At 48.7% G+C, this 27,662-nt stretch overlaps 1 protein-coding gene across 1 annotated transcript in view; it reads right to left on the reverse strand.

Annotated features, from left to right (window-relative positions):
* Positions 1-27,662, reverse strand: part of MYO15B (myosin XVB) — a 721,855-nt gene that overhangs the window by 70,022 nt on the left and 624,171 nt on the right. The window contains exon 40 of the mRNA XM_069654768.1: positions 23,054-23,187. Within this exon, the coding sequence (XP_069510869.1) occupies positions 23,054-23,187 (134 nt within the window). The remainder of the gene's footprint in view (positions 1-23,053; positions 23,188-27,662) is intronic.

Here is a 27,662-nt window from a genome sequence, read left to right on the forward strand (position 1 = left end):
TCCCAAAACAAGTTCTAAAAACTTTGTCAAAGCATGAGTCCATCTAGGCATCTCACCAGCATACAAGGCCTCCAACCATGTTTCAGTGTCTCGTCCAAATTGAGCCGATCAATTACTGTATAAATACAGAGTTCTTAGACTTCACAGCTCCTGGCAAAACAAAGTCAAATCTTTTAATGACTCTTCTTGAGCGTTGTAGAGTCTACATCTGGGATGCACCGTCAGGCCATGTCTATGAAATGTGGTATTGTTATGGAGAATGTTCAGCCTGAATCTCATAAACAGGTCCCGATGTTTATCGTTAGGGAGCTTTGTCAAATATGACAGAGTTTGGTTATATGAGGCTGTCAAAGCGTTTGTGAGCTTATGGAGCCTTGAATGTGATCTTTTTGTTAATACATAGGCCATTTTGTTTGACATATTTTTGGATGATTTCAAGTTTACGTTGTAGCCCACGAGGGGTTCTATCCAGTATCACCAAATCATCTGCATAAAGCAGCCGCCCTATCATTTGGTTGTTCAGTTTTGGCAAACAGGAGGGTGCCGGATCCATGATGTATTGTATGTCTGCAATAAAGAAATTAAACAGAAAAGCTGCGAGAGGGCATACTTACTTTAGGCCCTTCATGGTTGTTATGGGTTCTGTCAGTAATCCTTCATGATTGAGTCAAATGTGCATTGAAGTATCGGTGTATAGATCTTTTGTTGCACTGAAGAGGTCAGGAGGGCATCCAGCCGCTGCCATCTTTGCCCAAAACTGTTCCCTCACGATACTATCAAATGCACATTTGAGGTCGATACATGCCATGTAGATTTTATGATCACCTCGAAGGGTCTTCATTTTCAGTAAGCTCAACAGGAACAGACTGCGGTTACATCCAAAGCCCTTAACGAAGCCAGTTTGTCTACTGTCCAGGACCCCAGTTCTTAACGTCCATTAATTTAGTAATTTTAACAGCACAGATGCAAAGATCTTCCCTAAGGCATCCAATAGGGCGATTGGCCTACAGTTAGCAGGTTTCATACACTCTCCCTTCTTAAATATCAGAATGATGACACTCTTTTTGCAGAAATCCGGCATGTGGCCTTGTAGGGCAATCCTTTTGAATAACGTGCAACTAAATTGGGCCCATGCCTCCTGGGCTGCTCTTAAGATTACATTGGTCGACCAATCCGGGCCTGGCATCCTAGATGTATTCACGTTTTTTTAAATAATTTATAGAATTACTTCTACATTGAAAGTGAGATTTCATTTTGCATAGATGTTTTTACGGCATTGCTGTTATATTGCTGTTATTTTGAACGATTAGCCGGACAGCTAGGATGGGTAGAAAACCTAAAAAGGTGCTATTTGGATCCTCTGTTGAGAAGTGAACTACAGACCGCCTACCAACTACTCAATCTTGCCCAGGGGGCCACTTTTGTATCCATCAAAGAAGAGCTGTTAAAAAGAGAGGGGCAAACTTCTAATTTCTATCGGCTGAAACGGAGGGCTATTAGATGAAATCCGGGAGAAACCGCCAGAAAAATGGGTGAACATATCAAAAACAATGTCGCCCTTTGGATCAATAACACATCCCTAGAAGAGTTAATAGAAATGATCACCTTAGAAAAGTTCACCAACTCCATAACTCCTTTTTTGCAAAAGGCTGTCTTACAATTAAGTCGACCTACCCTAGCAATGGCCATTGAAACTGCACAAAACCACTCGGATGTAGCCAAACACTTCCACTTGGTACATCGAGGTGAGGAACGGAAAGATTACAAACCTACCCACCGACCCCAACCTCAGGGAATAGAAAAACAAGGAGGGTCATATAAAACTAAGGAATGGATACCAAAAGATATGACCCTGACAGCAAAAGGGAAGAACCGAAAGGAAGCAGACCACCCCCTCTTATCTGCTTTTCATGTAGAGAAACGGGGCATTTGGCCAGGCATTGTCGGAGAAAAATTAAAAGACGTACTTATGGAAATAGCTGTTTAAAGGGAGAAGAGTGGGAAAACCCTGAATAAGATCAGAGCCCTTCAGCATATGTTTGTGTCAGTCCTCTGCTGACGTCACATGGAAAGGCTTGGGTGAATGGGAAGCAAGTAATGGCATTAATTGTCCCCGGTAGTAAGCAAACCGCTATAATATCTGACTTGGCCCCAACAACAGACCTCGAGAACACTACCCTAGTTAGAGTTAGCTGTGTACATGGTGTAAGGAACTCATGGTGGCAACAGTAAAGACCGACACAAGTGATCACAGTTCAATGGTGTTTGTTCAACTGTTTAATGGGTGAAAAAATCACCTAATCTAGACCTAAATCTAAGATGGGAGCTAGCTACAGCCATCAAATAACAAGGCACACCTAGTGGTTAAGAACTGGGGCCTAAACAAAAAAGAATGATTGCCAATCCTTACCACAAAGTTACAAAATAGTGTGGGATAATGTTCACAAGAAAAGAAAGAAGTGTTCACCAAATGATAAGTCAGGATGGTATGACTGGGGTCTCCCTTTCCCACGTTTTTAGCACGGGACAAGATGGGACACTTGAGCCCAGCACACTCCTGGGCCTCACCAGCACAAGGTTAGAATTCCTTTCAACGATGCCAGGACCTTCTGGGGCCAAGTGTCTTTTCTGCAAAGTCTCTTGCCTTAGAAGGCCTCCTGGACCATAAACAATAAACAAACAAAAGTTCCTTTGATAATCTTTCATGTTGGGCAATTGCTCTTTGCGCCTTAGATCCCCCTCAGCGAGCCTCTGATCCTTCTTGCAATGTTAGCCTCCCTAAGTCCGGTTCACTATGGCCTTTCACTCAAAATGTATCATTCAAAAGTCACATTGTCTTTTTAAACAACTATTCACTTTGGATATCCCTCAGCCTGGTTCACACTTGTCTCCACAATGTTCACAGGGTATATCACTGTTTACCCCCAATTCGCAGGCATCATTCAGTCGGTTCACATATGCAAATTTCACAGCTCACTGTTTTTCTCAATGTGTCAAAGACTTTCGAGTGTACGAAGGGTTTTGCTCGACCGTCGTAGGACCACTTTGACACTTCACGCCATCCTCAACTTAGACCTCTTGGTTCTCGTAGTTTCAACAAAACAACACAAAAAGACTCCAGTCAGTCATTCGAATGAGCGCCCCTGCAGCACTGGACCACTCTGCCACTGGACCTTTAATGTTTTTTTAAGGTTTAAACACATAAGTTCTTTGTTGGACAATGTTGCCGCCTGCAACCTTGGGCCCAGCACAGTTTGGTTTACTATCAGTTTTCTCCAACTCATCGGCTGTGCTGAACTGTTGGATGTTCTTGCCTTGGGAGTCAAGGACGACACCACGGCGGCAAGCGCTTCTCCCCGCTTTGGCTATCAGCGCGGGAGGGCTCTGTGTGCCATTGACACCTGTCACATCACACGCCTGCTGGACTTCCTGGTCGTATGCTTTCCCTTTCAAAGGCTTCGCAGGTTTGAGTTGAAAAGTGCAAGGGCAAGACCCTCCTCGTCATCCCTCCAGGCATCGCCGCCTTTCTCCTCTGTTTGAAATGCCAGACCGAAATAGCTGCTTCCTCGTGCGATTAGCATTGCTCAAAGTGTGCTCTCATTCTCCGCCTTTAATCCCTATGGGGAAGGAAAAGGGCAGTCAGGTGTGCATAGTTTTTGTCAATTGCCTGACTCTGCCTGACCCTTTTGTTGGGTCATGTCAGGTAAACTGCTCTGGTGTTTTTCAGTTGTCTTTCACTGTGTAAGAAAGTGTTTGTGTCGTAAAAAAGGGAGGGGTTAGAACTTCTGAATATCGTGCAGGGTAGGATGTGGAAAAAATGTTATAAGGAAGGGGGTACCGCATCTCACCCATCAGTGGCTCCATTTCACTCCCCAAGGATCCCCCATCCAGGTGATCCTCCCGCACTGGGCCACCCCCAGGAACTGGATTCAATAGTGATGGCCGGTCCTGACAACCTGGATGACAGGTCCCTGGGAATTCCATGCGATGTAGCTGCATTTTTTTCACAGTGAACTGGGAAAGTAAGTCTACATTTCCCTGGTCTTTGCCTTTTCGGTGTTCCACCGTGAAACAATATGGTTGTAGGTCAAGAAACCATTGCATGACCCGAGGGTTGGAATCTTTGCATTGGCTAATCCAAATTAGGGGCGCGTGGTCTGTAACGAGTGGGAACTTTCTTCCTAATAGGTAGTATCTAAGATGGATAATGGCCAACTTGATGGCCAGGGCCTCTGGTTCCAACACAGAGTAATTTTTTTTTTTTGGGGGAAAATCATTTTTTATTAAGTTTCGCATGTGTTATAACATCACAGAGCATATGCAGAAATGGAATAACAAAAAAAACAATGATAACACGTCCCTCCCCGACCCCCCCCATGCCCCCTCTCTCCTCCAGTTCAAGTTCTCATTTGCTGCTTGCTTAACAGGTTCTTAAAGAGCATAGCGGTACTACCGTGATGTGTGACTTTAGCACACCAAAGTCATGAGCCAAGTTTCGGGAAGGTTACAGTCGAGTTAATGGGCGGCCGCTTATCACCACCGGTAGAGGGGCCCCTGGCCAGGTTGTATCACATTAGGCAGGGCGCCCGTATTTATCAAAGAAAGGCAGCCACGTCTCTTCAATGTTTGACTTGGCCTCGTCAAGTAGATGTGTGAGAAATTCCATGTCGTAAATGGCCCGCACTTTGGTGACCCATGCTTTTTCCCCTGGCGTGCCAGGGTTTTTCCATTTCTGTGCTAGACAGCACCTGGCCGCCACCAACATGATCTGTAGCATATGGTCCTGGGTGTCTTCCTGGCCGTCCCCAGAGTCTATTCCAAAGAGGAGAAGCCAGGGGCAGGAGGATCGTTCAACCCCATCAACCCCTTTAATCCAAGTTAACACCTCCCCCCAGTACTTTTGAACCACTGGGCACCCCCACCACATGTGGATATAATCCCCCCTCACTGTCCTACATTTCCAGCAATGCGGGTCGTATCCCGGCCTCATTCTGGCAATCCTCTGTGGGGGATAGTGCCATCGATGTAAAACCTTGAGGGCTTGATGGCGATATTGGAGTGAGGTTGTGGATCTGTTGGCCCGCCTGCACATTGCCGTCCATCTTTCGTCATCGATTTCCTCTCCAGGTCCCTTCCCCATTGCGTGTGTGCCGGTGGTGGGTCTCTTAGGGTGGAAAACAGGAGGAGCCTGTAGAGGCGGGATATTATCCCCTTAGAGCCCCTGGCAGAGAGGAGAAGTTTCTCGAAGTCTGTAAGGTCCCTTCTGAGGGTGTCCCCCCATGATGGTTCAGTGAGGACTCCCTTGAGTTGAAGTAACGGAAGGGGGACAGAGTACCTATTCCCAGGGCCTCCTCCAGATCTCTCAGGGGTAGGAACGTGCCCCCCCGCCCAGAGGTGGCCAGTCCTGCTAAGGCCAGCTTCAAACCACTTTTGGTATGCCGCTAGCTCTGCTATCTGAACTAAGATGGGGGGGGCCCAGATGCAGCTCAATGGGGAGGGCCAGGTCGTGAGCCAGCGATAGTAACCTCCCTCCTTCCACAAGGACCACCGTACTTTCAGGACTGGGCCGTTCAGGACACTTCTAGGGATGTTTTTCCTAGGGACCCAGAGCCATTCCTCCACTGTGACGGGCGCGAGAACCCTATTATCCATGGCCACCCATTGTTTTTCCGTGCCTGGGGTAAAGTGGTCGGGTAGGATCCTTAGCTGGGAAGCCCTATGGTATGTTTCTAGGTCAGGGTATCCCACCCCACCGTCGTTCTTCGGCCTGGTCAGTACCTCGTAAGAGATCCTGTGTTTTTTGCCCGACCAGAGGAAGTTGAGAAGGACTCGCTTTGTTTCCGTGAAGAATGTTTTGGGGATCAGTACCGGGAGCATTTGGAAAAGGAATAGGAACTTGGGGAGGATAACCATTTTTATAAGATTAAGGCTTGCCATCCAGGAGAGACCCAACCCCGCCCACCTTTCCACGTCTTTTCTGATTGCTGACCAGAGGGGGGGGGAGTTGGCTGAGTAAAGGTCCTCTGGGTCGCGTGCAACCTGGACCCCCAGATACCGGAATCCCTCCTCCCGTAAGGTAAAGGGGAGCCCCTTCACATAGGCTATCTCTGGGTCTGATAGGTTTCCCCCCATGAATGCCACCAACTTCTCAAGGTTAACCTTGTACCCTGACAATTCCCCGTAACGTGAGAGACCCTGTAGCATCACGGGATCGTCTGGGACGGCTTTGTGATGTAAAGCAATGCATCGTCTGCGAAAAGGCAGATTTTGCAGTGTATGTCTCCTATCTGTACCCCCCCCGATGGCCTCGTTGTTGCGGACCGAGATTGCCCAGGGTTCCATTATGAGTGCGTAAATTAACGGGGACAGTGGGCACCCTTGTCGTGTACCTCGCTCGAGTGGGAACACTCTCGACTCTGTCCCATTCGTTACTACTCTGGCAGAGGGAGAGGAATAGAGTGCGGACATCCAGCCCAGCCACCTCGGGCCCATGCCCATAGTCGTGAGAACCTCCCCCATGAAAGCCCAACTGACCCTGTCGAAGGCTTTCTCCGCGTCCAGGGCCAGTAGGAGTGCACCCTCGTACCGAACCACCCTGGAGGAGAGCACGTGGAGAGTCTTCCGCATGTTATCAGAGCCTTGCCTGTTTAGGACAAATCATGCCTGATCGGGATGTATCAAGCGAGGAAGGCAGCGCTCCAATCTGGAGGCCAGGATTCTTGCAAAAATGTTGGCGTCCAGGTTCAGGAGCGAGATAGGTCTATAGGACCCGCATTCCCTCTGGTCCTTGCCGGGTTTAGGTATCACAGTGATGAGGGCCTGTAGGAACGTCAGTGGAATTGACTCCCGGTTCCTGATCTGGTTAAATAGTTTGGTTAATGGTTTTAGCAGGACAGATTGGGTCTGCTTGTAAAAGTCAGCCGTATAGCAGTCACCCCCTGGTGCCTTTCCCGCTTTCAATCTCTTGATGGCGCCTTCCACCTCCTCCTCGGATATCTCCCCCTCCAGGGCCTCTAGCTCCACTTCTGACAGCTTAGGCAGAGGGTGCTCTGCCAAGTAGGTACGGATGTCATCTAGTGATTCACCTGCCTGCCTAGAGTAGAGTTTTCTATAGTAGTCAGCAAAACATTCCACAATTTCCTCCTGGCCTCTATGGGTCCCGCCCCCCCATCCCTGATATGAGCTACTCCTCTCTCAGCTCTACAACCTCGGGTTCTCTGTGCCAAGAGGGTACCGACCCTATCTCCCCGCTCGTAGTACCTTTGCTTAGTGTAACGCATTTTCTTGATGACTTCCCCTGTAAGGACCGTGTGGAGTTCCTGTCTTTTACCTTGCATCTCCTCCAGAAGAGCCCCATGGTCCACCCCTGGGAGGCCCAGCCTGGCTCGTAACACGCCCAACTCCGCACTGATTTTTTTTTCAATTAGCCCCCTTTCCCGTTTGCGCCAAGAGGTCGATTCTGGTATAGGTGCAGTGCAGAGGCGAGAAAAGGGTGTATCCGCCTTGGCCTGGGTGTGTTTTACGCCAAACGTCCACCCAATAGTGTTCCCTCAGAAGGGTTTGCAGGGCCAGGTTATCTTTAGAAATCCCCTTGGGTGTCCCCCCTTCGCGGACCACCAATCTAGATGGGGATCCGATATCAGTTTAAAATCCCCCCCACCAGTATCGTGGTGCCCTCCGCCCATTCGTCCATGAGATTAAAGATCTGGGTAAGGAAGCATATTTGCCCCTAGTTGGGTGCGTATAAAGTGGCCAGGGTGATGCGCTCTCCCTCATAGGTTCCCTTAATACCTAGGAATCGACCCCCAATGCCCCTCTTGGTTTCCACTCCCGTGAGGTGAAACGTCCTGCCAAGGAGCATGCCAACCCCTTCCTTTTTTGAGCTCCTATGAGAGGCCCAGTAGTTGCTACCAATCTCTTTCCCCTTTATTTTCGACTCTTTTCCTTGCCTGTAGTGTGTTTCTTGTAGGAAAAGGACTGCTAGGCTTTGTTTGCGGAACAAATTACTCGTAAGGGACCTTTTGTTCTGGGAGTTGAGGCCCTTGACGTTCAGCGTGCCTATCTTTCCTTCAATCATTGTCATCTTTCATCTTGTGCTCCATAAACCTCTCCAAGTGTCCGCTACCTAGAACCCGTTGCAAGATTAGTGTCCATGACTCGAGCTGGATTTCCCCCTTCACCTTAACCCCGTCAAAAGCTCCTCCCCCCCTTTCCCTCCCCTTTACCGGTCTTGTGGGGCGTTCGCCGCTTGCTCCCCAGAAGGGGTTGAAGCGAGCAACAAACCGCCAGGGTCGCTACCCCGGCCCCGGGAAAAATAATTTTTCAGTATGACACCTCGCGTCATGCCTTTCTCCGCTGCGTGTCAGCCCATTGGTGTTGGTGGTGGGGATCCGGATGTGGTGCCCCCTCCCTTATTTACCCTCCAACCTTGGCATGTGATCCACAACTCTCATCCCTCTTGGAGCATGTCACAGTGCGGGGTCGCGTGCCGCCTGCAATTCTCTGAGGAGAATCGTAAAGTGTCACACTATGGAACCATAGAACAGCCTCAAAAATGGGCAACATTTCAACTCTGACCTGGGTCATTTGAACAACAAACCCCCCGTAAACCATGGGAAGAACATATTGCGCCCAGCGAGGTCTTTGAGGTTGCAATAAGTGTGGAAAGACCTGAGTCGGGCCATAATACGGCGACCAAGCCTTAAGTGTCACACACGTGCTCATACGGGGTCCCCCTGTTCCGTAGAGGGGTGTCTGGTCTTCCAAAATGTGCGTGAACCTTTGACTTTCAGCTTCCCTTGAGAGAGGTCGGGGCCCCGAGGGACATGGCTGCGGTCTCTGCGGGTTCCACTCTGGTCTCCAGACGATCCCGCTTGGTCGCCCGTAAGGTCATCCGTGGCCCTCTGAATGTCTATTTCTGTGACCAGTTGGTATCTCTGGCCCTGCCACTCGAACGCCAGGTAGAATGGGTGACCCTAGCAATATCTTACTCCCTTTTCCTGTAGCCATCTGGTTATGGAACCGCATTTCTTTCTCATCTGGAGCGTGAGGGCAGAGAGGTCTTGGTATATTGTCACTCTAGAGTTGCCATGCTGAATGTCACGCAAAGTTCTCGCCCGCTCTAGCACCCTAGCCTTGACTCTGTAGTAATGAAACATTGCTAGGACCGAACGTGGGCCCCCGCCTCCGCCGCCAGCCCGGTGGACCCTGTCGAGGAGAAGAGTTTCACCTGAGTCGGATCCCTGGACAATTCGGATGATGTCTTGAATTTTACTTTCCAGTCCCACGGGGGTCTCCCCTTCGGTCTCCTCGAGGCCGAAGATTCTCAAATTATTTCTCCTCTCCCGGTTTTCCATATGATCAACCTTGAGCCGGAGATCTTCCTCGCGGCGTTGAAGTTCCTTGAATTTGGTGTCCATTCGCGTTTCAAGGAGATCCGTTGATACTTGGTTATTCTCGACCCCCTCCATTCGGTCCTCTAATGTGGAAACCTTGGCCGTGAGAGCAGCCAATTTGGCCCCCATGTCCATCCTCATGCCTCTGATCTCCTCAAGGATCATTTGAATGTTACACTGCATGGCATTCATATCTGGGGGTTGTGTGGTAGTAGGGCCGGTTTCCATCGTGTGGTGTCCTGTGGTGAACTGGTATTTCGCAAGAGTTTCTCTCCAACTCATGGGGTGTTGTTCGCCCTGGGATGACGGGTCCTCTCAGGATGTCTTCTAGGAGAAACCCGGGGCCCCGGGCCACCCGTCCCGTCGCCTTAGCTCAAGTCCTTGTGGTTATCTTTCAGGCGGTGGTGTTCCCCCGTAATTTCGCGAGAGGCCCAGCCCTCCTCGGTCCGATCTTATGTCACTGAGATTCACTGGTTCACTATGGTGGTCCTCTCGGAAGGTCCGGGCAGGCCTTAGCTGGCGGCAGAGGTGCGAGACTGGGGGTTCCACCGTTTGGGGGAGAGACCGGCCTGATTTGCTTCCTGTGTCCCCTAGATATGGTGGGCCCCCTGCGCTGGAGTGGTGACCACAGGAGAGTGCTGATGGGGGTATTGATTCTCAAGGAGCCCCCTGGGAGGGGGGTGATGCTGTTCTTCACCCGAGGCGGCTACCACGTGATGGTCTCGTGAGGTAGCGCCCGCGGGGGAGAGTGCAGCTGGTGAGCGAGGGCCCTGATGTGGCTCCGCAGCGGAATGCAGAGCTTGAACCAAGAGGCCCAGCGATCAGACCCCTCCAAGTGGGGCCCATCCAAGCAGAAGGGCAGGCCGAGAGGTGGGGGGGCCCAGGCGCGCTCCTGCGACGGCCTGAGCCTACCCCCGGCGTTTGCGTGGGCTCCTCTGCCCGTCGTTACTATCACCAGAAAGTTGTGTAGGGCGGGCCCCGCTGTGGCGGTGACAGCGATGCTATGGGGGGGGGGGCGAGGGCCGCCGAGGCGGGCCTCTGTTCGCCTTGTGGCGGTGGTGTTGTTGCGTGGGTAGGCGGGTCGCAGCGGTGAGGCCCGGGCGCGCTCCCGTGTCAGCCCGGGCCGGATTACGCTGACGGTACCTGGGGTGATGGGGGAGGCACGGCTCCCCGGATGCTCCACGTGGCAGGGCGCCGCAGTCGCTGCACCCGCCGTTCCAGTGCGGTAGGCTGCCGTGTGCCGCTTTTCGCCTGGGGTGAGGGGGCGGGCTGCTAAAGAGCGGAGGAGATCTTCGGGGGGGGTCCACCCAGCCCTGCAATGTTGTGCCTGGAAGTATTCGGCCACGGGCGAACACGGCAGAGGGGCCAGCTCCTCCTCCCTCGGCGCGGCTGGCCAGCACACGGATCTCGAGAGAGCGCTTGGGGGAGGGGGAGTGCCACGGTCCGCAGTCAGCTAGTGGGAGAACGGGGACACCTCTGGAGTCCGGGCAAACTCCCTCTTGTTCCTCGGCGATTTCTTTTCTCAGATTATGCTGGAAATCGGGGCTGGTAAAACGTTAAGGCATGTCTTGAAACTTATTTCCCGGGACCAAGTGGGGAGCTCGAAGTTCAGGCAGCCATCTTCCCTGCGCCCACTGGTGGCCCGAGTAATTTTTTTTCACATGGGAAAAGCTTGAGACTAAAAAATAAGATGGGGTGTTCTGATCCATCGTAAACTTGGGACAGGACTGCTCCTAACCCTGTATGGCAGGCATCCGTCTGTAATATAAACTCTTTAGAGAAGTCGACTACCTTCAGGATTGGGTTTTGGCACAGAGTCTGTTTAAGGTGTTATAAAATATATCATCCTTGTCATTCCAATGAAGTTTCTGCTGGGGTTCAGAATTCTTGAGTTTACCTGTCAGCATAGCTGTTTTATCTGAAAAGTTGGGGATAAACCTTTGGTAATATCCTATTAACCACGGAAAAGCTCAAAGATCTCTTCAGGAGGATAGCTCAGGGGCAACACGCCCGCCTTGGAAGCATGGCGATGCGCAGAACAAAGCAGGTTCAATCCCCGGGTCCATGCTTAGAAACCTATGGGTATTAAGCGCGTTATAAATAACCAATTACAATTACAATTTTGTTCTTGGGTGTTGGTGTATCTATGATGGCTTTCACCTTCTCATGTTGAGGCTGTACATTCCCATTCCCTACAAAGAAGCTGAGGTATTTTACAGGTGACCAGGCCAGTCTGTATTTAGCTGGATTAGCAGTTAGTCCAGCCACTCTGAGGACTTTCATGATGTTATAAAGATGGAAGAGATATACACTTCACAGAAATCGGAATAGGGTTGCAGGATTTTATCCGTGAGGCATTGGAAAGTGGCTGGCACGCTGTGTAAGCCAAAATGGGAGGACTTTGAACTGAAACAGTCCTATAGGTGTTGAAAAAGCAGTCTTTTCTTATCTGGCCCAAATACGGGAACTTGCCAGTACCCTTTGGTCTCGTCTAGGGTGGAGAGAAAGGTGGCTGCTCTGAGTTTGTCAATTAGGTCATAGATGCGTGGAAAGGGATAGGCATCAAAGTCTGAAATGGCATTAACTTGACGGAAAGCTGTGCAGAATCTCAGGAACGGTCAGGTTTAGTGACCAACACGATAGGAGAGGACCATGGACTTGAAGAAGGCTTGATAATATTGGTTTTCAACATTTTGTTGAATTCCTCAATCACTATCTGTTTACGGGCTTCCGGGAGTCTATACGGTTTTAGGTATTCCAATATAGTGGTATGTGCCTTTCAATCTTCCTGGTTTTTCTGAGAATACATCGGGAAATGAGTTAACTACATCTTTTAGATCTCCTTGTTGTTGGATAGATATGTCCTTTCTCTGACCCTTTTTCTCCCACTTCCCCCTTTGCTTCCACAATCTCCTCACCTGAGCTGCTTGAGTCGAAGGCTTCGGGGGACAGGTTTAACCTGGCGAGGTAGTCTTTTTCCTTTTTTGGTGGTAATTGCCTGTCACAGAGGGAAGCCACAGTGAACGCTGATGTAACAGCACGCCTGTGACTCCCTCCCCGGGAGCAAGCCGATACACAAGGGAAAAAGCCAAGCGACAGAAAAAACCCTCGTCAGGCGCCGAAATGCACTCTGTCCGACTCCAAGTAGGAACTTCCGAAGTGATGAAGCAGGAAGAGGTGTAGACTGAAAACGGCAGGGGTCCGTAGCAAGCGTGAAGCCAGAAGGCGTAACTGGTATCCAATGCAGCCCGGCAGGACACAGGAAGAAGGGGACTCAAGTAATAGAAGAGAAAGCTGAATAATAGAAAGTAGACTGGAATCCAAATTGGAGAGGAACCCAGGGTAAACGGAGAGGAAAGAGCAGAAAGAGCAGAGGTACCGGGTCTGAAAGGAGAGAGACGCGGGGAAAAGGAACCAGAATAAAACCGGTAAGAGGCAAAGTACCAAAGAGAAGGAAAACTTAGTGCAGAGGACGAAGTTTACAACGGAACAAATGCACTGACGATCCAGACGGAGTGTCAGCAGCAAGCGTAAACCCGGAAACTGGGAAAACTATCCAGATGGGTTGCAACGCAGCGTCCACCAGAAGGAGGAGGAATAAATACTCCCGGCAGGCTCCACGCTGAGGGAACTGGGACGGCTGCTAGAGCCGTAAAAATAGAGAAGGGACTACCAGTCTCTAAACCCATACTGCCAGCGATACCGCGGAAGTATCCGCCAGTCACGACGGCGGCAGATGACAGTATGCCCCCCTCCAGTGCGTGAAAACCCCGGCTTACCTGGGTGTAAGCGGTGGAATCTGGATATTAACCTAGGGGCATGTATCTGTGAAGCGGGTTCCCACCAGTCCTCCGACTCGGGGTAACCCTTCCAAGACAGTAAGTATTCCAAACGACCTCTATAATACCTAGAGTCCAGTATGGAAGACACCTCATATTCATCCTTGTTCTTCTCAGGTAAGAAAACCTGACTGGGAACCTTTCTGCAGTGGGGGTCAGGTATGAAGGGTTTGAGAAGGGAAGAATGAAATACTGGATGAATGCGACTGAGGGTAGAAGGAAGCTGAAGCCTATAAGTGACAGGATTGACTCTAGAGAGGACAGGGAAAGGACCCAAGAAACGAGGAGATAGTTTAGAAGGATGTGTCCATTTGGGTAAGTATCTGGTGGACAACCACACCTTGTCGCCTGCCTCCAACTTCGGAAATTCTTTGCGATGCTTGTCAGTCTGCTCCTTATTGTGTCTTCTACTGTCTTCTAGGCTTCGTAAAGCGGCGGTCTGAGCTGCTGCAATATTCAGTAGAACTTCTTCTGCAGCCGGGGAATTAGTGAGGCTTGGAACATTGAGCAGAAATGCTTTGGGGTGGACTCCGTAAGTACAGTAGAAAGGGGAAAGACCGATGGCAAAATGCTTGGTGTTGTTGTATGTGAACTCTGCTGTGGGAAGCAGAGAAACCCAATTGTCCTGGTGTTGATTGATGTAACATCTCAGGTACTGCTCCAAAGTGGCATTGAGGCGTTCGGTCTGACCGTTGGTTTGAGGATGAAATCCCGAGGAAAGCGCTCTTTCAATGCCTAGTCTGACACAAAGAGCCTTCCAAAACTTTGAGATGTACTGACTCCCTCGATCAGAAATAATCTTGTCCGGGATGCCATGTAATTTGAAGATGTCTCTGGCAAAAACCTCAGCCATTCTCGCTGCGCTGGGAAGACCGGGAAGGGGAGAGAAATGTGCCATTTTTGAAAACTTATCCACCGTGACCATTATACACGTACATGATTCGGACAGAGGCAGATCCACTATGAAGTCCGTGGAAATAAGTCCCCATTATTCCTCTCTCGAACTTTCAACCTACCCTTCCGGCGGTTGCTGAAACACTGTCCAGGTTAAAAGATACCCAAGAAAAAGCAAAGGTAAACCTGAATGACAGTTTACAAGTCTATAAGAAACAAGCAGATCGACACCGGCAGGTGGTTCCTGATTGGAAAGTGGGATCTAAAGTGTGGTTATCCAATAAATACCTCCCAAGATGGTCTTGTCCGTCTAAACTCTCCCCTCGGTTTATTGGACCTTATCTTATCACTTAGAAAATCAATCCAGTGGCATTCCGTCTAAAATTACCACATGCATTGAGACGGATCCACCCAGTGTTTCATGCTTAGCTTCTTAAGAGTGCCGATCAGTCTCACAAGGCTCGATCTTTACCTATTTCTTCTCACTCCCCTGATTCATCTGAATACAAGGTTTCCCAGTTGTTGGATTCTAGGTATCGCAAAGGGCGCCTGGAATACCTGGTCCATTGGAAAGGTTTTTCTCATACGGAGGATTCTTGGGAACCTCGTTCACATATTCATGCCCCAATACTTATAAGAAAGTTTCATCGATTGCATCCTGGTAAACCGGGAGGTCTGTGTCTTGGAAGGGGGCATACTGTCATGCGACGCATTCCTACCTGGCGTCTGGGGCCCCGATTCCGATTACGCACTTCCTAATTCCTGTCACGTGATTCACGTCACATCCACTTTACGGTCTAGTCTTTCTCCGTTTAGCGAACGTGGCGTTATTTAAGTTATTTAAGCCCCTTCTGTGCGTTGCAACCCTTCCGGTCAGCTTTGCTTTCTTTTGCTGCCGCGGTTTGCTGTACGCTGTGTTCTGCTCCGCTGAGCTTTCCTCTCTCTACTCCTCCTCGTCCTTTCAGGTTCCGATTCTCGGGACCGTTCTCTCTCTATTTTTCTTCTTATTCTTTGGTTCATTAACCATTCTGTTTTGCTTGCTATTTTTTTCCATTTTACTTGTTGTGGGAGTTATTGCATTTCCTACACTTCCTGTTTCCTGTTATTCCTTCCTCGCTTTCTATTACTTAGTATTGCTGATTTCCGTTAATTTCAACTGCTACAACCTCCATCAGGATTCCCACCTGCCGTTGTGATTCTTGGGGTTTTTGCCTTCACTTGGCTTTTTTCCCCTTTCCGGTCTCTCCCGGGAGGGGGTCATGGTCAGGGCGTTCCTATCGTTCTCACTGTGGCTTCTTCTCGTAGGAGATATCCGCAACAAAGAAAAAAAGAAAAGGACTACAGAGCGCATCGAACTCTCAGATCTATTGAAGAGGACTCTGATTCAACAGGTGAGGAGGTTGAAGAGGGAAGCGGACATATTGACATTGAGATTGTTGACACCAACCTGCCCCACCCACCAAGGTCTTGAAGGAAGAAATGTAGGATAGGACGTCCAAAGAACCTTGTCTTACGTCCAACAGTTCCTCACAAGCGGTAAAAGGCAACTCCGGTCTTTCAAAGGTCTGTTTAAGCAGGTTCTGGAATCCCGTAAAGTCATGCAGTGTAGCATTTGCACTGGTTACCAAAGGAGTTGCCCACGCCAACGCATTCCCAGTCATATTTGAGATTAGGTATCCAACCTTGGCCTGATCGGTAGCGAAAGTGCGGGGTCTAAACGTGAAATAGACGGTACAAGCCTCCAGGAACTCTCTTACCCTTTTGGGGGAACCATCAAACTTTCCCGAGGAGAGTGGCATGGGAGGTAATTCCACAGTAGGATGTTCTCTAGCCGATACCATTTGTTTGAGAAGAGCGTTCTCTGTCTTCACTCCCTGTAGCTCTACAGACATAGCCTGGAAAGCCTTCCAAAGCTCTTGAACTTGATCCTCCGCCGACATCTTGTTATGTTTTGGCGTTGCAATCTGTCCTTTCTCTGGCCCTTTTTCTCCCACTTCCCCCTTTGCTTCCACAATCTCCTCACCTGAGCTGCTTGAGTCGAAGGCTTTGGTGGACAGGTTTCGCCTGGCGAGGTAGTCTTTCTCCTTTTTTGGTGGTAATTGCCTGTCATGGAGGGAAGCCACAGTGAACGCTGATGGAACAGCACGCCTGTGACTCCCTCCCCAGGAGCAAGCCGATACACAAGGGAAAAAGCCAAGCGGCAGAAAAAACCCTTGTCAGGCGCCGAAATGCACTCTGTCCGACTCCAAGTAGGAACTTCCGAAGTGATGAAGCAGGAAGAGGTGTAGACTGAAAACGGCAGGGGTCCGTAGCAAACGTGAAGCCAGAAGGTGTAACTGGTATCCAATGCAGCCCGGCAGGACACAGGAAGAAGGGGACTCAAGTAAGAGAAGAGAAAGCTGAATAATAGAAAGTAGACTGTAATCCAAATTGGTGAGGAACCCAGGGTAAACGGAGAGGAAAGAGCAGAAAGAGCAGAGGTACCGGGTCTCAATGGAGAGAGACGTGGGGAAAAGGAACCGGAATAAAACCGGTAAGAGGCAAAGTACCAAAGAGAAGGAAAACTTTGTGTAGAGGACGAAGTTTACAACACAACAAATGCACTGACGATCCAGACGGAGTGTCAGCAGCAAGCGTAAACCCGGAAACTGGGAAAACTATCCAGAGGGGTTGCAACGCAGCGTCCACCGGAAGGAGGCGGAATAAATACTCCCGGCAGGCTCCACGCTGAGGGAACTGGGATGGCTGCTAGAGCCGTAAAAATAGAGAAAGGACTACCAGTCTCTAAACCCATACTGCCGGCGATACCGCGGAAGTATCCGCCAGTCATGGCGGCGGCGGATGACAAGATAGCTCTGGAGGAATCTATTCAAAGTTATCCATCTCTTCTGGAACCAGGCAGGCTAATACTTTGGCCTGGTTGGCTGACGGGTTTTCTTTCCACTCTTTCAAGAGATTTACGTGACACAAATGGGACTTCTGTTTTCTGTCTGGTTGGGCTACTTTATAAGTACATGTTCCCATTTGTTCTAATATCTCATAGGGTCCATGCCACTTGGATACAAGCTTGTTTTCTGAGGTGGGTAGGAGGACCAGTAATTTCTGTCCTATGGAGAATGAGCTTAAGCTTACCTTCTTGTCGTGAGTGGATTGTTGTTGGCTCTGGGCCTTTCCCGTATGAGTACAGACTAGATCTCGAACCAACTTCATATGTTCTCACATTCTGGTGGCAGTTTTCGAGTTGGGAATGGGTGCCTCTTCTCGTTCTTCCCAGGTTTCCCAGAGCATGTCCAGGACATCTCTAGGTTCTCTACCATAGAGCAGTTCAAAAGGAGAGAAACCTGTGGAGTGCTGAGGGGTTTTCCTTACTGCAAATAGTGCCCACGGTATCATTCAGTCCCAGTCTTTCCCGTCCTTATCTACCTATTTTCGTGGAATTAACTTCAGAATTTTATTGAATCTTTCTACTAAGCCATCGGTTTGGTGATGGTACACAGAAGTTTGCAAGGTGGTCAGATGGAGTAGCTCTTTGACTTCTGCGATGAGCTTACTCACAAGATTCGAACCCTGGTCGGTTAGTATTTCCTTTGGAAAGCCGACCCTGGAGAAAAACGGTAGAAGGTGTTTAAGGATTTGCTGTTTGGTATTATTTTGCATTGGGAATGCTTTGGGATATCAGGTCACATAATCCACAATCACAAGGACATATTTGTTGCCTAGCCTGGATGTTTCTAGAGGTTCAATTATGTCCATCCCAATTCTTGAAAAAGGGACTTTTATGATCGGCAACGGTTTCAGAGGGGCAGGTAATAGGATGTGCCTGCTGGTCGTTTGACATATTTTGCACGTCTGGATAAAGGTCTTTATATCGGCGTGAATACCTGGGCAGTAAAACCTCCCACTAATATGTACCTGGGTTTTACACTGTCCTAAGTGCCCACTGGTAAGATCCAGCACAACCTTTCGGTGGCTCTTGGGTATTACCAACTATGTCTTTTACTAAGCCTTCTATAAAGTAATACTTGTTTTAAGAAGAAAAAGGGGCTTCCTTTCTCTAAGGCTTCTCCTTCTGGAATAGCTTGTAGGAAAGCTTCAGTGAGAGCTGGATCATTTCACTGGGCGAAGGCTAGGTCAGGATAGATGCTATGCTCTTTTCCCTTCCTTTGCCCGATGTTAAAAGGCTTATCAGCTTCCCCAAAGCCTAAGGTACCTCTTTCTGTTTCGTCTGGTTCACTTTCTTTAAACTGAGGGAATAGAGCCCTTTCCTAAATGTCTTGGGCAATTTGATCTCTGCGTCATACTTCAAAGGGTATCTCACCATGATTCTGTAAGACAACCTTTACATCACCCCGGAAGCCGGGATCGATGATGCCTGCTAAAACATCTATCCCGAACTTCCACGCTAGGCCAGATTTTGGGGCCAATCTTATATAACACCCTGGAGGTTATTAAAGCCAAGTCTGTAGGAATTGTTCCTCATTTCCCAGAAGGGATAATAGCTTCCCTACTTCTACAGATATCAAAACCTTTCAATTCCTTGGTGGCAATGGAAGGGTTAGAAGCTCTTTGACAACGTTTTTTAAATTGTAGGGTTCCCCAATTAGTTTCAATTGAGTCACATCCCACACCTGACACCATATGTAAGGAACTCATGGTGGCAACAGTAAAGACAGACACAAGTGATCACAGTTCAAGGGTGTTTATTAAACTGTGTAATGGGTGAGAGAAACATCTCATCTAAACCTAAATCCAAGATGAGAGCAAGCTACGACCATGACATAATAATAAGGCAGTCCTACTGGCGTCTTGTCAAATAAAAAGGGCCTAACCTTACCATTATGTTACAAAATAGTGTGGGATAATATTCACAAGAAAAGATAAGTCTGGATGGTATGGCTGGGGTCCCCCTTGGCCACATTTTGGGCACGGGACAAGACAGGACTCTTGAGTACAGCACACTCCTAGGCCTCGCCAGCAGGAGGTTACAGTTCCTTTAAATGATGCCAGGACCTTCTGGGGCCAAGTCTCTTTTCTGCAAAGTATCTTGCCTTAGAAGGCCGCTGGACCATAAACAAAAAACAAACCAAAGTTCCTTTGGCAATCTTTCATGTTAGGCGATTGTTCTTCGCCCCTTGGATCCCCCCCTCATCCAGGATCTGATCCTTCTTGCAACGTTAGCCTCCCTCTGTCGGGTTCACTACGGCCTTTCACTCAAAACATATAATTCAAAAGTCTCAATGTCTCTTTAAACAACTAGTCACTGTGGACATCTCTCAGCTGGGTTCACACTTGTCGTCACAATTTTCAGGGGTATATCACTGTTTACACCCAATTCGCAGGAATCCCTCAGTTGGGTACCCATTTGCCAACTTCATAGTTCACTCAGTTTTCCTCAATGTGTCAAAGACTTTCGAGTGTACGAGGGGTTTTGCTCGAACCTCGTAGGACCACTTTGACACTTCACGTCGGCCTATCCTAAGGCCTCTTGGTTCTCGTAGTTTCAAAAAAACAATGCAAAAAGGCTCCAGTCGGAGTCCTTCGAATGAGCGCCCTCGCGGCGCTAGACCACTCTGCCTCTGGACCTTTACTGGGGTTTATTTTAAGGTTCAAACACACAAGTTTGTTCTTTATTCAATAATGTTGCCGTCTGCACAGTTTGGTTTACTTGCAGTCTTCTTCGACTCATTGGCTGTGCTGAACTGTTGGAATTTCTTGTCTCAGGAGTCAAGGACAGCACCACAGCAGCAAGCGCTTCTACCAGCTTTGGCTATCAGCACGGGATGGCCCTGTGTGCCGTTCAAACCTGTCACACCACACACCAGCTGGACTTCCCAGTCTTATGATTTGCCTTTCGGAGGCTTAGCAGGTCTGAGTTGAAAAGGACAAGTCCAATTCCCTCCTCGTCGTCCCGTCCGGTTTTGCCACCTTTCTCCTCCGTTTGAACTGTCGGTCAGGAATAGCTGCTTCCTCGTGCACTCGGCCTTGCTCAAAGTGTGCTCTCGTGCTCCGCCTTTTATCCCTGTGGTAAAGGGAAAGGGCCGTCAGGTGTGCGTAGCTACTGTGATTTGCCTGACTCTGCCTGACCCTTGTGTTGGGACATGTCAGGGAAACGGCACCGGTGTTAGTCCGTGGTCTTTCACGGTGTAAGAAAGTGTTTGTGTCGGAAAAGGGGGGGGGGGGGGTAGAAATTCTGAATATCCTACGGGGTAGGATGGGGAAACGGTGTTATAAGGAAAGGGGTACCGCATCTCACCCATCGGTGACCCACTTACACTCCCTGAGGACCCCCCCATCTCACCCTCTAGTCCCTGGGGATCTATCAACCAGGTGGCCAGGACACGGCCATCGCTTTTGGATCCAGTTCCTGGGGGCGGACTAGTGCGGGAAGATCACCTGGATGAGGGGTCTTTGGGGAGTGGAAGTGGGAAACCGGAGGGTGAGACACAGTATCATCTTCCCTGTAACACCTTTTCCCCATCCTACCAGGTATGATACATAGGACCTGAACCCCCACCCTTTCCCGACACGAACACCTTCTCACGGACAGTTCACTGTGAGCGACAACAGATTAATTGCAGAGCCATATACCTGACATGTCCCAACAACACGGTCAGGCAATTACAAATCATTACACACACCTGACTTCCATCACACTTCCCCACACAGGTAAAATACGGAGCACGAAAGCACACCCTGAGCGAGGCGAGATACACAAGGAAACAGTAGTTCCAAGATGGCAGTTTAATACATGGAGAAAGACGGCGAGACCGGAGAGGGTTGCAAGGAGGGAAGTACCCTTGACATTTAAGGACCGTTACTTGCGTGAGCCTTGGAAAGTGAAAAACCTAAGGCTGGGAATTAAGGCTGATCAAACCTGTGCAGTGTGTCGGAAGTACCCGGGGCTCTGCTGTGTCGATAACCAAGGCAGGGAGGAGCGATTGCCACCATGGTGTCCTTGGCTCCTACAGCAAAGCAGCGTCAGAAAGGACAGCACTGCCAGTGAGTCAGAGAGCCTAATATCAAACTTGTCTTTCGATCCAAGGTTCGAAGCGGTAACATTGTATAAAGTGAACAGTGTGTGAAGTGTTTGTAAGGAACAACACGAATAATTGGAAACCAAAAGGAGTAGCCGAACTTTGTAATTGAAGTTTGGGAGGCCAACAAGAGATACCATACACAGTGAACCGTCGCCACATGGGCTCTCATTCAAAAGTCTCTGTTAGGTATCCAACTGATTTTGAGTGTGAGAAAAAAGAAGATTAAGATCGAAGTTGTCATGCAATGGGTCAAACCAAACCCTGTGCACATTTGAAAGTCTTTGATAGTTTAATGTACATTACAATTGGTCCGAGCTCAGCTGAGGGAGACTAATTGAGTGAGTGAAAGGAATCAACATTGAACATTTTGGTTGGAAAGGGATAGGGATCTGATTCGAAGAGAAGGATCCAACGTTGACCTTATGTTTTGAAAGGGATCTGAGCCTGGCTGAGGGGGATCCAGGGTGAACACCCAAATTGAACACAGAAAAAGGAAAGGGACGTTTAAGTGTTATTACTCTTTTGTACACCACGCCCTCTGAGTCAACAGGCTTGCAAGAAGTAAAGAGACTCCGACTCAGAGTGGTCCTGAACTGTGAAAAAAGAACTGTATCCTTGTGCTGCAGGAGCCAGAGTGTGTGCTTTTTTCGAGTGACCCGCCTTGCCCCCTACTGAAAACATGGGGAAGGGAGACCAACGGCCCGAACATACTTTATCATTTTGTGAACACTTCTTTCTTCACCCCACATTATTTGTAAATTAGTAGTAAGGACTGGCAATAGTTTATTTTTAGTATAGGCTCTTTTTATTTTGACAAGACTCTACTATGCCTGCATTATTATTATTTTGATGGTCGTAGCTTGCTCCCATCTGTAGATTTAGGATTAGATAGGCATTTATCACACCCTTGTGAAAGGTCAATAAAACACCCTTGAACTGTGGTCATTTGTGTCTGTCTAACTGTTGATACCAAGACAGACCCGCCCATCAGGCTTGTATGCTGCCAGTCCGGAAACAGTGCTGGTAACCTTACCGGCACCGTTGTTTCCGGACTGGAAAAGTTGTAATGAGGCCCTATGTCACAATCTTTGTCGGTGGAGCTCCACCTAGACCTCGTAGATGCCATCCTGTGGTGCTGTTTTTTCGAGCTGGACAGGGGAACTGTATCTCGAGGGGGATTTATTTATTAAATTGATATACCGCACCTAACCCTTAGGCATCTGGGCGCTTGTGCTTATGAATATGGTTACACTATACAGCTTGATTATACAGTTACAAAGCTGATTACATGTCTAGTACCGGTACATGCTTATTCAGTTACACTCCCACCAGTGGTTACGGTGCGTTTCAATCTTATTCCGTTTCATTACATTCTTACATTTACAGAATACACTTTCCTAGTTCCACTGTGCTTGCCTTGTCTGCAAAGTATGGGCAAGGACTCGGGGGTACCTAGTGCTCAGTGGTGGGCTAGGGTAGATACTAGATGTCTTGGTTGAAGAGCCAGGATGACTTGCTCCTAAAATTAGATTAATTGCGGGACGTAGTCTACAGGATGCACAGTCATGATTCCTATGGGGCGGTGCAGATCTATAAGTGCCATGTGCCTTTTGTATTACCTGACTGGGAGGGCCAGTACATTTTCTGGGTAGTAGGTTTCAAGTAAGCCATACCAGTACTGTGGATCAGGGATGGTCCCCAACCGAACATCTGATGTGAATGACGTGATAGAAAATAGAGAACATGCCCGCTCACATCCCCTTACCTATAAAGCGCATTCTTGCTTGGAGTTGGACCAGTACTGTGGATCAGGGATGGTCCCCGACCGAACATCTGATGTGAATGACGTGATAGAAAATAGAGAAAATGCTCGCTCACATTCCCTTACCTATAAAGCGCATTCTTGCTTGGAGAGGACCTAGGCCCTTGGCGCTTCCCAGCTCCTGGAGCACATACTGCTGCGTGGACTGGAGGTTCACCTGCTGGATCACGCACCGTGGGATGTAGTCCATCAGTTCCTGCCTGCAGAAAAGAAAAATGGCCCATGTGAGAACAGTTCCCCTTTGGCCTATGTCTCTGTTTGGAATTCTGAGCCTCCTATTGGCTGGGAGGTAGCCACAGCCATTGTGTGACTGGAAAGGAAATTACACAAATGAAAAGGCGTAAAAGATGACAATAGCAGTACATGTTTGGTGTATATGGTTGGGAGAAGCAAAACTATGAGAAATGTTGGCATTCAATATGTGTAACTTATATTAGGCGAGCGATAGGAGCCTAAAGGCATATCTAAGTTCTCAATTTGCAACAGAACTACAATCTTGCCGTCTGTGCACAGGAGCTTGCATGACTCTGAGCAGGCAAACGTTCAGCCTGCACAGAGTCATGTAAGCGCCTGTGCACAAACACATCAACTGTACCTACACAGAAAGCAGCACCTGGCCAGCTTCACTTCATGTTCACGACTAATGAAAGGCTAATGCAAAGTATTGAACAGGGATGGTTCCGCGTGGCTTCACCTGGGTGACAAGCCGGGCCCAAACATGTTCTGCTCACAGGGAGATGACTAAAATGATCTGCATTCCACTATTTCTATTAAACATAAAGGCAGTAAGGACATGCTAGTTGTACTCTGAGGCCCCCATCACAAGTATCTTTATGGAATTAGTGAACTCTGTGGGTCATTTATGTCCACAGTTCAAGGCACTGGAGTGGACCGCTCCATTTGCACTTATGTGTAAAATGTCCCTTCTCTAGAAAATGTCCTCCTTTCCGCCACGTAGGAGAAAATCGAGCAGTAACCAAAGGCGATTTCCGCCTCTACTCCCCACGTTTCCACTGCATTGTGAAAAAGTGTCAATGCTGCCTGCCAAGTGTGCTTGTCAGGCAGCATTTATAATGGCCGTCATTTTGCCGGTTAAGCAGATCGGTAACAGTGGCGGCAAACATTGTGGGTCGGTTTTGTCCCCACGTTCATAGTACTGGAGGGGGCCATCTCAGCTTGTACTTCCGTGAAAAAGGTCCACCCGTGCAATTTCCACCTTTCACCACATAGCGGAAAAGTACGTAGGAAACACAGGCGATTTCCACCTTTACACCTCACTTTTCCACTACGAGTAAAAAAGTGAAAACGCTACCTGCAAGATACGTTTTGTCAGGCAGCATTTACAGAGTTCCTGTGGAAACCCCCAACTATTACCATCTGGTAATTTCAAGCGCATTCCATAGCAATTCTCTGCAGTAAATCCCGCAAGAAAATCCATGCTGGCGTTAATACAGCCGCATTTGTAAAGTGGAGTGGTAACCAGTGGACCCATATGCCTACAGGAGGTAACATGTCATGGGTGACACTGAGCCCGGTCCCCATGCTTATTCGCTGCCCCCCAGGTAGTACGCAAGACATTGGGTAGGTGTTGGCAATAAAAGGCCGTGGGATTTTATTGCACAGTTATGGTCATAACAAAACATAATCATAATTACAGTAACCATAACATATAGTACTTTTGGGCATCAGGTCCCGAGGTTACCCCCTCTGGTCCGTGCCGTCATTCTTGTCCCACGACAGTGTGGTCACCGTACAGTGACCTGTCTTCTTTCTCCTTCTTCTCATCCTTTTTCTTAGGGTGGGAGGGTTCTGGGAAAAAGAAGAAGAGACTCTGAGTGAACAGAGTACTCTTTGGTTCGGGTCCCCGTGCAGGGTCCATAAACTGATTTGTCTTTGGCTGCGGCAGCCATTATATAGGACCCAAGGGCTGTCCCTTGGGTCATTCTGTGTGGTGGGGGCTGTGGTGCCAGCCCCCGGCCAGCATCTGCTGACAGCTAATTGCACCTTATGGTGCCTGAGCCTAGCTCCCCTGCCCACTTCTTGCCTTTGGTGGGCCCTGTTGTTTCGTCTCCCTGTGTGGGTGGGGCAGGGTGTTAACACCCTGCCCCTCCCTCTGTGTTTCCTGGTGCAGCGACTGTGCTTGCCTTTGTAGTATTATGGAGGGGAGGGGGAAGTGCTGGCCCATTTGTTGGGCTGCTGCTCCCCCTCTCCCCTGCCTAGCCAGCCATGGGGCACTGGTTACCCTGCCTCACTTTGTGAGACCCAGCGCATTGCCCAGAAATAGAGGCACAGGTAATGTCGACCCCGCTCCCAAACTCTGACTTACAAATGCAGTAAAATGAAGCGGATCTGTACAAGTTGCAGACACATTGTTTTCTGCCACTTTCACCTATCTGCTACACTGGCAACAAAGACTCCCGCTGTTCCTTCCACTAGTAGCAAGTAGATGGCTGGAGAGTGGTCCAGGTGATGTCATGGCCGTGATTTCTCATCCATCTCTTTTCCAAACATGTTCTCAGATCAAAGGTTATGTTTAGCAACACGGCCTGCGTCTCTGGGTCTTTACTGTTGTGTTGGAAGCTCGTTGTCCCTCCTGCACAAGGGCCTGAGCTAGAGCTCTTGCTTCCTCGGGCAGCAGCTTCACTAGTCCTGGAACCTCATCCCATTTTGCTTTGTCAGGGTGGCCTAGGAGTGCTGTGGCTTTGGCGACCTCAATGTTAGAAGACGCAATGGGGGGAATTCTTTTGTCCATGGCTTGTATGTTTGCTCTCCCTGACTGTGGATGCCTCAGACATTGACAGAGGCATGGCGCATCTTCTCCTAGCTTTAATCACCACAATGGAGTCATCTCTTTGTGTTTCTTTTGGATGCAATGATTAACATACCTGGCAGCTGTTGGTGTCATCAGAGTATATTTCACTTTTTTAACAGAATCCATTATTTGGAGGCAATGAGGTTTAGGCTCAGTAACATCTCTTCTAAGAAGTCCCTTTCTTCTTCCTTCTCCTGTGTTCTAATGTTGAACTCTGAGGCGGCTCTCATGAAGACTATTATATTTTCACTGGAGGCTCTTTATCTTCAGGTGAAAGCATGGGAACTGTCTCCGATAAACTTTTCACACCTTCTTGGACTGTCCCCTTTCATCTTCCATTTCATCTTCAAGGTCCGCTCCTCTCTTTACACTCTACACGTCTGCTCTTGGGGCACCAATCTCCTCCTTTGGGATCTTGTACCAACTCTTCACGGACGACACCCATATCGTGTTCTCTTTTCTCCTCTAATCTCTCTATCAACATTTCCAACTGTCTCTCTGCCATTAAATATTGGATGGCTTTGCACTCTCTGATGTTAAACTCTACAAAAAAGAGGTGCTCTTCTTCCCTGTCAAAATCTCTCTGTCATCTCTTCATCTGCCTACCCAGTTCCCACCTGACACTGTCCCCTACTCTTTTTCAGCTAGAAACCTCAGCGTCATCTATGACCCTTCTCACACTTTCTCTACTTGGTACGATGTTCATCCATTGCCCGTTTTATTTTCACAGCAGTTTTTGCCGAAAATGTTTGCCGATAAAATCATTGGAAAATATGGAGGGTGCGGTAAGGGCATATAAGGGATAGGGTGGAGTGGGATACATGGAAGAAATAATAGGGGAGGGTGGTTTTGGGGGAACCCCCCAAATAAATAAAAAAAATCTGATTAATTTTTTCAGCAAAACATTTTTTCGCAAAAAAGCAGCAGATAAAATACTGGGGATGAATGAACATAGAACCCTCTACTTTCATCTCCAAAACTGGAAGAGCAGCTTGCCTCAACCTACTAAATATTAGGAAATCAGACATCTCCTTCCAGTCAACACCGCCAAGCATCTCTTAACCACTCTTGTCTTCTCTAAACTGGACTACTGTGCCAGCATCCTCTTTGGTCTCCCCAACTATGCTTTCTGTCCTCTCAACAAGATCATTAACTTTGCTACCAGGACTCTCTCTTTGAACTCCCTCGCTTCACACCTACTTCCTTCATGGGGCCAATCACTGGAAAGTATGCCAGGCCTCATTGGGAGTCATCCACGGATCTTCAGTCATCTGCTCCTCTACACAGGATACTTGGCTCCAAAGCTGATCTCAAGAAATTGCTGTTGGCGTCCTCTTCTTATCCTAGATCCTGGCTGGAAGCAAGTCCCAGCCAACCATTGGCAAGAACCTGCACCATGCAAACGGCCAGCAGTGGTCCAATCAGGGACCACTGTGGGTTTCACTCATGCCCCTCACCTAGACTCTCTGGCGCCCCAAATGTTGAGTGGGACCAGACTGTCCCACCCACATCCTCGGTCCTCACACACCAAGCCAGCAGAAGCCTGCGGAAGCAGCTGTTTTCCCGGGCAAATGCATGACCGTATAAGGGATTTCCTGACCTGAGAAGCAGGAAGAAGACCAAACAACAATATGGCCAAAGAACAAGCGAGAAATCTCCTGGCATGGCCATTTGAGGGTATTAGCCACTTTAGTGGCCACACGCGATAAACAAGAAGATCCACACTAAACATAACGTACAAATGGTAAAAATGTAATTGCTGCCACCAGCTTGTTTTAAGGCACATATAAAATTACCAAGTGTAAAAGACTAGGGTGATAAACAAGTTTCCCCACTGCGCTGCATTATAAAATGTAGTATGCA

Source organism: Ambystoma mexicanum, chromosome 3q (assembly GCF_040938575.1).
Source record: "Ambystoma mexicanum isolate Mex_15411 chromosome 3q, UKY_AmexF1_1, whole genome shotgun sequence".
NCBI lineage: Eukaryota > Metazoa > Chordata > Amphibia > Caudata > Ambystomatidae > Ambystoma > Ambystoma mexicanum.